This window comes from Ranitomeya imitator, chromosome 5, assembly GCF_032444005.1.
Source record: "Ranitomeya imitator isolate aRanImi1 chromosome 5, aRanImi1.pri, whole genome shotgun sequence".
In the NCBI taxonomy this organism is placed as follows: Eukaryota; Metazoa; Chordata; class Amphibia; order Anura; family Dendrobatidae; genus Ranitomeya; species Ranitomeya imitator.
In genome coordinates, this window is record NC_091286.1 from 584,323,686 (window position 1) to 584,335,722 (window position 12,037).

The following is a 12,037-nucleotide window of genomic DNA, read 5'->3' on the forward strand; positions in this document are numbered from 1 at the left end:
CATAGAACTTGCCCGGGGTACCTGGGTCTTCAGACACAGACTCTCACAGAAGCTACCCCATTTTTGTCCCCATTGCCCAATCATTCTGAGGGGAATGAAGACGCAGCCAAGTTAACCCCAGAAGTACCTCATCCATACCCTCAGAGATAACTAGAAAGGAGATTATCTCCTGATGCTTCAGAGACAGGGAGAGAGTAAGAGGGGTACAGTCTGATGGGAAATTGGGGTTAGCAAAATGGACCCATTAGCTACCCGAAAAGACACCAGCTTAGGTAGCATTATTAATGGGATAGCATGCCATTGAGCAAAGGTAGTGGACATGAAATTGCCCTCAGCCCCAGAGTCCACACAAGCCTGTGCTATGAGAGTAGCCGAGCCAAATGTCAGAGAATCCCCAAAAGCCAACTTGGGTGACACCTCAACAGGAACTAGTGAACCTCTAGACCAAGGCCACTTGATGCCGTGACTCTTTCTGATGCTTAGTGCATTTATTGGCAAAGTGACCGACTTGCCCACAGGCAAAACAAGTCGGCTGCGGATGTACAAAGTGGGAGATTGGCACCACTCGAGAGACGTCCAGGAGCTCCACAGAGTCGTCAACCTGAGTTGGGGGACACATGGGATTGGTGAAGTTCGGAGCCAATAGAACCCTAGATTTAGTATGAGCTCGCTCCAAATCAAGCTCTGCATGTCACATATAATAATAATCTTTATTTTTATATAGCGCTAACATATTCCGCAGCGCTTTACAGTTTGCACACATTATCATCGCTGTCCCTCATGGGGCTCACAATCTAGATTCCCTATCAGTATGTCTTTGGAATGTGGGAGGAAACCGGAGTACCCGGAGGAAACCCACGCAAACACGGAGAGAACATACAAACTCTTTGCAGATGTTGTCCTGGGTGGGATTAGAACCCAGGACTCCAGCGCTGCAAGGCTGCTGTGCTAACCACTGCGCCACCGTGCCGCCCACACATATCTATGCGAGTAGCCACAGATATTAACTCTTCCAGGGTAGTTGATATCTCCCTAGTGGCCAAAGCATCTCTGACATGATCTGCTAAGCCCCTCCAAAAAATAGGTATAAGGACCTTATCTGGCCACTCCAACTTGGTAGCCAAAGTCAGAAATTTGATGGCAAATTGACTAACCAAAGACCAACCCTGAATTAAAGCGAGGAGTTGGAGTCTGGTATCATGCGTTACATGTGGCCCCAAAAACCTTTTTCAGGGCCCCCAATAAACAAGTGGCGCTAAGGATTAGGAGATCATCTTGTTCCCATAATGGCGTAGCCCACTCCAAAGCCCTGCCTGAAAAAATGGAAATTATAAATCCCAACTTGGTTCGCTCTGTTGGGTATTGTGAAGCCAGTAACCCTAGGTGGATTGAGCATTGATTCATAAACCCTCTACAAGCCTTGCTGTGTCTGGAAAACTTTTCGGCAGCAAAAAACGTGGCACAGAAGAAACAGGAGCCGCAGCAGAAACCTTAGTAGCAGCTTCAGTGGCTGCTTGTGCTACCATTGCAGCAAGATCCACAACAGAAGACGCCCACTCAAGAATGGTCAACCTGCTCTCAAGCTGCTGGACGTACCACTGAAGACGCTGATCGTCTGCCATTGCTAGCCAGACCCTGGCACTAGTATACTGTTAGGGTTGGCGGGACGCACTAAATAAAAATAATAATAAAGTGCGTTTGCCGCTCGGGGTTCACCGTGCAGGGATGTAAAACTGCAGCTTATGTGAACAATGGCAAACTAAAGGTAGCGAAAAAGTAAACTAAAAGCACAATGTTATCCATCACACTGTATGAACAGAAAACTAAGTTGCTAGCTCAGTTACTCCACAGAGCGGCAACGTACCACAGAGCGCTGAGTGCTATACTCTGTTAAACGTCACTGGAGCACGGCAAATAATGACGCTAGATACGATCCCTATTAAGCTCACAGAGGATCGAAGCTCACTAATAAAGCAGGCAGAATACAGTGGTCAAACAGTCAGCAACTGAACACAAAGCAACTCCTCTCCGGAGGTAATGGAATTCTAACGGCTTACAGCCGACCCTGAGCACATGCAGACACAGATCACACAGTTGCAAAGTTCATACACACATGAACATAAGTTGATACCAGCACACAGGCGTGCGCCATTGAGAGCCTTTTATACCTTAAGTTCAAGTCCAGAAAGTCAGGACCTTGCCTGTGGACCAATCTGAAGCTGCCAAATCACCAGAGCAGCTGATTTCCGAGCACCAATGAGAAGGTTCCCCATCATGGACATACTCAGTAGGGTGAAATCTGGACTTAGGCTCCAGAGCACAATACTGCACGTGTAAACCGTAGTCACCATAGGTTTAGCTGGAGAGCCAGCAGTAACGACACATACAGCACGAGCCTGGGCAAGGAGCTGGGACCAAAGTCTGTACTGAGCAGTCATCCCAGCGGCTGAGCCTGAATGGGAGACCACTGCACAGACAAGGCTTGGGATCTATCCCGTGCAGCAGGAGAATCCCGGCCTAACATATGCAATTTGTCTCTTCATAGAGGAAGAGGACTAAAACTCTAGTGCCACCTATTGGATGTGGCAATCTTAAAACTCAATATCAACCCTTTAATGAGTATTAGAACATCACGTTTTAGGCTAAAAGCTGCATCGTAATCTCAATTTGCAGACACAAATTTCGTGGTGTTGCCCCTCCTCAGTGCATAGCATTAGATAATATTGGGCTGTATGAGAGACCTCTGACTAGAGTCTAAGGGGTTATGTATCTCCTTTTGGAAAGTGACATGACTAACATGCCACGGTAATGAGACTTATAGGAAGAAAGAAATCGGGTTGCAGACCGACACTTCACAGAGATACCAGCATGTAGCCTTATATGTATAGGACAGTCCCTTAATATATAGTCTATGTTCTTGTTACATATAATACCATCACTTAGTATATAGTGTACGTTCTTCTTATTCATAGCCTTGTCCTTAATTAAATAGTTTCCTCTTTCATTACTAATAGAGCAACAACATATTCCAAAGCGCTGTACATTTATTATCACTCATATCAGTCCTAGACTCCAATGACGCTCATAATCTAATTTCTTTATTTGAGCCCAGTTTCACACATCTGACATTCACGATCCGAATTTGGTCCATGATGTCCAAACTGGCATATACTGTATGAACCTGGTGAATTTGATTCATCACACCTGCAATCAGTCCAGACATCTTTTGTCCTTATTAGGACCATGATGAACGGATGTGTGAAATTGGCCTTAGACTCTTACATACAGGCCAGATTCATAGGATACTAAATAACCTAAAAGTATATTGTTTATGGAATGTTGAAGGAAAGCAGAGAATCCAGAAAGAAGCCAATACAGACACAGGTGAGAAAACTGAATCTTGATGTTAATCTGGGACAAATTTATACCTAAAACTCCAGCTCAAAAAGTACCGAGGAAGCCAAATTTATAAGATTTATAAGACAACAGTTACATCTACATTGAGGCGCCTTCACATTTGACAAAAATGAAAAGCAAATCTCTCCAAGTTCTACTTTTTTCTTCGCCATAATTACAAACACCCCATTACTGCATGAGTGAACTCATTAAAAACTTTTAGGACTATTGGTCAACTTTGATGTCTGTTTTATGATGTATGATGGATTGGACTGTGTTGTGTTTTTTTTAAATGGATAGTGTTTAAATGGGTATTTCTATGCGACCAAGGGTAGTCTTTTTTTTTTAAATTTTCATGAAGATGTAAAAATATGTATTAAAAGTTTATAACATTTGAACACATTATTATATCATTAATTATGCATTTCAGCTCCTGTGACTCTGCAATATGCAGTAGCTGTGGTGAAAAAATCAAGTACTTTCCAACTTGATCAATTGAAAGGCAAGAGATCTTGTCATTCTGCGGTGGGAGATGCAGCAGGTTGGGTCGCTCCTTTGAATGTACTCCTTAAGAAGAAATTACTCTTGTGGGAAGGACCTGAACAAAAATCTATTGAAAAAGGTACAAGAGAGTATAATTACAACAGAGAATGAGTGAAGCACTAACCTCAAAATTTGAGTCATTATTTTATAAGTTAATAGGTAGAGATGAGCTGATTATTTGAACTTCAAAATTGCCAAATTTTCCCCCAAAATTTGATGTTTGCAAAATTACATTGCTACAAACCACAATACTGAAAAACCTCTAATGTCCTGGAAAATAGGTGTATAACACCTGAGGTGAGGTCTACTAACTGTGCTTTGAACTATTTGGCTAGGTTTTAAACTAATGATAAAAAATGTTAAGTAAAAGGCTAATTAATAACTCACTGCATTATCAGACTTGTTCGCATACTTTAAATTGTATAAATGGTCCAAAAATTACCACTTTTTGGGAACTGGTGACTGTCTTGCTGGTGTTTATACACAGGTAAACGGAAGAAGCTGTGGCTTTATCACATCTAGAGTTCAAACATGTTGTCTATTTGGGGGAATATCAAAACTTTGTTCTCTGCCAAATGAAGTAATAATAGTTTTTTTAACAATCCTTCCAAAAATTTTCCCTAAATGTATGGAGACGAAACAGGTGTACTGTTGTGAGCGTGAAGAAGTTATGCTCTCTCAACTATGAGTGAAAAATTCTCTTTTTTGGGAACTACAACAGGTTTGCTATTTACAAAATGATTTAGACAGGCTTTTAAACAAGCTGTCCCACACTATCCCTTTTTCTGGAAGAAGGAGCAGGCAATCTGTTTTCAAAGTGAAGAAGCAATTGCTTGCCACCAAGTCTTTCCAAAAATGAGCTTTATGTTGGGAGCTGTTTCTTTTTTGTGAAATCTTAAGAGAATATACTTTCTAGTATCTGTGCTGTCTAGCACAATAAAATACACTGGACAGCCAGGAGGTGTGGGGATGGTGTGGATGTGCAGTGGCTTTACGGTAGTGCTTTGTTTCTCTCTTTGTTCTGGATGTGCAGTAGCTGCAGCATAAGCTTCACAGCAGAGAATTTGGATATTGCAGTTAAGTAGATGTATGGAAGTGTAGGGTCAGCAGCAGCATGTTCTAGCACTATAAAACAACATGTTAAGTATCGACATACTCAGGAAATATTGCACAACAAACCGCATTGTGAAAATGTAAAATTTGAGGCTAAAAAACATTTTTAGGAAAAATGTGATTATTTGTTTTCACATCTCTACATAATAAACTTCTGTGAAGGACCTCGAGGTTCAAGGTGCTCACCACACATCTAGAAAAGTTCCTTGGGGGGTCTAGTTTCTAAAATGTGGTCACTTGTGTGGGGTTTCCACTGTTTAGGCTGTGAGGCAGTGACCCCTGCTACAGCTAGGGGGCGCTGTTTGCTCTCCCCAGGATGCACACAGAGGAATAGTGAAGCCCTGTAGTATAGAGAGGTTTTAGATTTGAGTCTGAGGAGTCTCAGTTGTGTCAAGGCCAGAGTGAGGCCTGACAACCCACAGCATACACAGTGGTGCTGCTGTCCACAATGACTGGTCACGGATGTGGACAGGTTTTGTGCCTGGAGGTGAACCGGAGGTAGACTGTCCTGTTCCCGAAAGAAGGACTGTGGTGTGTCACAGCAGCAGACCGGAGGATGTCAAGGTCTGTGTACGGCTGTGAGTAGAGACTGTGATACAGCGGTGCAGGACACCCACGGAACTAGTCAGAGGAGGACTAGCATGTGTAGTGTAGTGACTGCAGTCTAAAGGAGGCGGTTATGAACTGGTGTGAATTGAACACTGAAGTTATGTGCATTTGTGTGGATTGGAACCTTTTCTGTGTGAAGATAACATATTAAAGGGACTTTTATGTTTGAACTTTGCGGGTCACTGCCTCTTCACTGCTACCGATGCCTTACAAGGCACATCAGGGGCTCTCTAAATGCAATATGGCATCCACTAAAGATTCCAGCAAATTTTGCATTCAAAAAAGTCAAATGGCGCTCCTTCTCTTACAATCCCAGCCATGTACCCAACCAGTAGTTTTCTCTAACATATAGGGTATCGGCGTGTTCATGAGAAATTGCACAACAAATTGTATGGAATTCAAATTGTATACAATTCAGTATAGAAGTGGTATACCCCAATCAGATCAGCCCATTTTCTATCCTTTTGACCTTCTATCCACATACTGTACAAGCATAAAATGGTGGTTATTGGTTATGACCGGGCGGCCACCATTTTTTATACTCTAAGTCAGTTTATTTTGCATAAAAACCCCACAGTGGGTATGAGATTTCCACAAATCTCATCCAATTTTCTGCACCTGTAAGACACTGTGTATCCTGAGAACTAAACCTTAGTTTATATGTGCTCATGGAAAACTTATTTTTGTAGACTGAGACTGGTTCTCTCGTTATTTTTCAACATTTTTTAACTAATTAATCAATTTTGATCTGTATTGATGACAAAATCTCTTTAAGTTGACTACATTCTGTTTCCACCATAGTTGCCTCAGAGATCTTCTCAGCGAGCTGTGCCCCAGGAGCCCAAGAGGCGAACCTGTGTGAGCAGTGTGCAGGCCAGGAAGATAAGTGCACACGTGGTCCTGGAGAGCCGTACTATGGGGATGAAGGCGCCTTTAGGTGAGGTACAACGCAACTTTTAAGTCTTTCGATGGAACTCGCCTCACGAGTAAACTTTTATGCTAAAGAAAAAAGAGACATTGAAAAAACTGCTGATGTATAAATGATAACTTGTTTTGCATCTGACTTTAAGAAAGTTTTTTCCTTGTAATATATTGAAAGTGGACTAGAAACAAAGATAAAACTAAAACCTATCAGGCTACCAAAACAAATATCCTAAATGTATTGGTCATAGTAATAAATTCAACCAGAATTATTTCAATACATAGTAACATAGTAACATAGTTAGTGAGGCCAAAAAAAGACATTTGTCCATCCAGTCCAGCCTATATTCCATCATAATAAATCCCCAGATCTACGTCCTTCTACAGAACCTAATAATTGTATGATACAAAATTCCCATTTTGTTATTTTATCCTAAATGACCTTACCAGACCAGTTAGGATACACTTCCAAATGTTAAAATGAAGTGAATTTTCAGCTTCTTATTCACTTGACTTGTGGAAAATCTGCGGTTTTACGGTGCTAACACTATTCATGAGATTTTAAGAAATCTCCACTACAAGCTTCAAAAAATATCTGCAATGTAAATCGGCATGCTGCAAACCTTAAGCCCACAGCATTTGTTGATTTATGCTGCAGACATGTTTTGCAGCTTTTGACTGAGATTTCTTATATACAGTTGCAAAATTCTCCATTTGCAGTGCGAAAGGTGAAATTTGCGGCTTCCCTGCACTTTTTTTTTGCAATGATATCCATATCACTGCGGGACATCAGCTTCTGGATGTACACAGTAAATACATTCTGTGATAACGGAGCTTTAGGATATATTTATAAGGATTTTGATGCAATTTCAGCACCAAAATCCATGTAAAAATGACAAACAATTGTAATAGTCTAATTGATTTTAATAAGAAAAGTGCACATGGTGTTATTTTGTTATTGATTATTTTTGCATGGTAAAAAAAGTATTTTAATTAGTGCGTTGTTTTCACATTTCCTCATTCAATCAATTACAATCATAAAAAATAATTCTGATGCCTAATAACTAGCAATGCCCCAGAGAGCTGCTAAATTGTAGAGCTCCAGCATAGTCAGAAGGTTGCATGGTTCAGATCATAAGCAAATACACAACAGTTATCAAAAAATGAAAAATCCAGAACCGTGGCCTTAGTAAATCCAGATCTTTACTGAGGCAACTAAAAAAATCATAGAAAAGCTTCTTGCACATTTCAAACCGAATCTTGGTTCTTAATTATAGCTAAGCTTACAGGGAATGATAAAGTCAATTAAAATGCACAGACAATAACTAGATAACATAAATTAGCGCATATGTAACATGATCCCTCAGTGAGCTGGCAGTCAGTTTTGTCTTAAAGGGAAGGTACCGCGTTTGTAGATCATAAATAAATCAATATAATGTAGCATAACATGCTGTTATAACAAAGATTTGATTGCATTTGAAACATATTTTGTGTGTTATAGGAGTTTAAAGAAGGCACTGGGGGCTGACATCTTGGTTTCACAGCAGTAGCAGGGCACTATCAGTGTCATAATATGGCACCCCATGGTCATAGGAGATAACAGACTGGCGCTGACCCTATCTCATGCAGCAGCATTAGCAGTGAACTGGGCACGCCTCTGTGGGCTGCACATGTCAAAGTAGTGGGAGTGTTCTGCTGCCATATTCATGGAGCCCTCCAATGTGATTTGTCTCCTGTCATTAGGATCTGCTAAGAGAAGTAGGACAGGACAGGAGTAAAATGCGGGAGAATAGCCTGGGCACTGCAGGTAGAGTATCAGAGACTGCAAAGACATCAAGGAGGAACAGTGTAGGATCAGCATTATCAGAGGGGGAGCTGTCTCCCTCAAGAAGATAAGAAGGAGCTCCAAGTCTGCAGTGAATGGCCAGGCATTGTGGAGGGGGGAGAGATACATTAGTATGGCTGAGAGAGACTGATGGGGGAGACAGAGAGAAAGAGACATGTAGTATGATGAGTGAGACACATATGGAGCGTGATGGGGAGAGAGATGGACATGGAATAGCAGGGGTGAGAGACTTGGAGTGTGATGGGGAAAGAGACATGTAGACATCATAACACATGTCTCTCTCCCCATCACACTCCAAGTGTCTCACGCCTGCTATTCCATGTCCATCTCTCTCCCCATCACGCTCCATATGTGTCTCACTCATCACACCACATGTCTCTCTCCCCATCGCACTCCAAGTGTCTCACCCCTGCTGTTCCATGTGTATCTCTCTCCCCTGCGGTTCCATGTGTATCTCTCTCCCCTGCTGTTCCAAGTGCCTCACCCCTGCTGTTCCATGTGTATCTCTCTCCCCTGCTGTTCCATGTGTATATCTCTCCCCATCACGCTCCATAAGTGTCTCACTCATCATACTACATGTCTCTCTCCCATCAGTCTCTCTCAGCCAGATTACATGATTCTCTCCCCCCTCCTCCACAATGCCTGGCTATTCACTGCAGACCTGGAGCTCCTTCTTATGTTACTGATGGAGTCACAGACAGCACCACTCCCATAATGCATTAACCAGATGTCTTCACTCTTCCTTGGGTCCGGGATGCTGCTGAGCCCACTGTGTTCTGCTCCTCTGTAAACAAGCTGTGCCTCTGATGCAGTAACTGCTGGTGATAGCAGGTCACAGGGCAGTCACATACAAAATGGTGCTGCCCTGTGATGCTGCTCTTCATTCTGCCCCAGGGATATTAGACCACCCAAAAGGGGAGGGAATTGGTGATGTCAGCAGTTACTGCCCCAATTTTTCAGTTAACAGTAAGGCTATGTTCACACGTTCAGGATTTCTTGCAGAAAATTCCTGAGGAAAACCTGAAATTTTCTGCAAGAAATCTGCATGCGTTTTTTGCGCGTTTTTGCCATGTTTTTGATGCGTTTTTGATGCATTTTTTTCTGGACATTTCCCAATGCATTTTATAATGGGAAATCCACAAAAAACCCGCAAAATTAATGAACATGCTGCGTTTTTTACCACGATGCGTTTTTTTCGTGGAAAAAAAACGCATCATGTGCACAAAACATGCGGAATTCATTCTAAATGGTGGGATGCATATTGTATGCTGTTTTTTGTGGTTTTATAGTGTTTTTATTGCGAAAAAACGTGAAAAAACCACGAAAAATCAGCAACGTGTGCACACAGCCTAACGCTGGTAAGTCTCAATATAGCTGCTTGTGGTCTAAAATGCTCTGACTAGTGGTAAATACATATATTTGTAAGAAAATATATTTTTCATATAGAAATGTTTGCAAACAGTGCAAACATTGCATTAATAGATTTTAATTACTATTTTAACCTTAATTTCACAATAAAACAAACTACAAGAAAACTGGTGGAATCTTCCCTTTAAGCATTTTAGCTGTTTTCCATTATGAGTTCAGGGGGAGAATAAGAAGTATCTCATACAGTGGGAAAACAATTTAGTCAACCACCAATTGGGCAAGTTCTCCCACTTAAAAAGATGAGAGGCCTGTAATTGGCATCATAGGTAGACCACAACTATGAGAGTCAAAATGAGAAAACAAATCCAGAAAATCACCTTGTCTGATTTGGGAGATTTATTTTGCAAATTATGTTGGAAAATAAGTATTTGGTAACCTGAAAACATGCAAGATTTCTGGCTCTCACAGACCTGTAACTTCTTCTTTAAGAGGCTCCTCTGTCCTCCACTCATTACCTGTAGTAATGGCACCTGTTTGAACTTGTTATCAGTATAAAAGACACCTGTGCACACCCTCAAACAGTCACACTCCAAACTCCACTATGGTGAAGACCAAAGAGCTGTCGAAGGACACCAGAAACAAAATTGTAGCCCTGCACCAGGTTGGTAAGCCTGAACCTGCAATAGGCAAGCAGCTTGGTGTGATGAAATGAACTGTGGGAGCAATAATAAGAAAATAGAAGACATATAAGACCACTCATAATCTACCTCGATCTGGGGCTCCACGCAAGATCTCACCCTGTGGGATCAAAATGATCACAAGAACTGTGAGCAAAAATCCCAGAACCACACAGGGGGACTTAGTGAATGACCTGCATAGAGCTTGGACCACTGTAGCAAAGGTTACCATCAGTAATACACTATGCCACTACGAACTCATATCCTGCAGTGCCAGACGTGTCCCCCTGCTTAAGCCAGTACATACTCAGGCCCGTCTGAAGTTTGCGAGAGAGCATTTGGATTATCCAGAAGAGTATTGGGAGAATGTCATATGGTCTGATGAAACCAAAGTAGAACTGTTTGGTAAAAACAAAACTCGTCGTGTTTGGAGGAAACAGAATGCTGAATTGCATCCAAAGAACACCATACCTACTGTGAAGCATGGAGGTGGCAACATCATGCTTTGGGGCTGTTTCTCTGCAAAGGGACTAGGATGATTGACCGTGTACATGAAATAATGTATTGTGAGATTTTGAGTGCAAACCTCCTTCCATCAGCAAGGGCATTGAAGATGAAACGTGGATGGGTCTTTCAGCATGATAATGTTCCCAAGCACACCACCAGGGCAATGAAGGAGTGGCTTCGTAAGAAGCATATGAAGGTCCTGGAGTGGCCTAGCCAGTCTCCAAATCTCAACCCCAAAGAAAACTTTTGGAGGGAGTTGAAAGTCCAAGTTGCCCAGAGACCGGCCCAAAACATCACTGCTCTAGAGGAGATCTGCATGGAGGAATGGGCCAACATGCCATCAACAGTGTGTGCCAACCTTGTGAAGACTTACAGAAAACGTTTGAACTCTGTCATTACCAACAAAGGATATATAACAAAATATTGAGATCAACTTTTGTTAATGACCAAATATTTATTTTCCACCATAATTTGCAAAATAAATATTGCCAAATCAGACAAGGTGATTTTCTGGATTTGTTTTATCATTTTGACTCTCATAGTTGTGGTCTACCTATGATTTCAATTACAGGCCTCTCTCATCTTTTTGGCTGGCTTCCACCTTTCTCACACACCCCGCCCCAGCAGCAAGCATGGCGGAGGAGTTGGTTTTCTCCTGTCAGATAACTGCTCCTTCACCCCAATCCCACTGCCACCCTCTGTTATCCTCCCTTCCTTTGAGGTGCACTCTGTGCGCATCTACTCCCCCTCCAACCTCCAACTGGCTGTCATCTACCGTCCCCCAGGGCCAGCCACCACCTTCTTCGACCACTTCACCACCTGGCTACTCCACTTCCTCGCCGCTGACATCCCCACTATCATCATGGGCGACTTCAACATCCCCATTGACACTTCCCTCTCAGCTGCCACTAAACTTCTATCTCTCACTTCCTCCTTTGGCCTCACTCAATGGTCTTCTACAGCCACCCACAAAGATGGTCACACACTGGACCTCATTCTCACCCGCCTCTGCTCCCTATCTAACCTCTCAAACTCACCTCTTCCTCTTTCTGACCAC

The 12,037-nt window shown here is 42.3% G+C and overlaps 1 protein-coding gene across 1 annotated transcript in view; it reads left to right on the plus strand.

Moving 5' to 3' along the window:
* The window catches only part of LOC138638537 (saxiphilin-like), a 160,193-nt gene that overhangs the window by 48,059 nt on the left and 100,097 nt on the right, over positions 1–12,037 (plus strand). The window contains exons 7-8 of the mRNA XM_069727917.1: positions 3,827–4,018; positions 6,463–6,598. Of these exons, the coding sequence (XP_069584018.1) occupies positions 3,827–4,018; positions 6,463–6,598 (328 nt within the window). The remainder of the gene's footprint in view (positions 1–3,826; positions 4,019–6,462; positions 6,599–12,037) is intronic.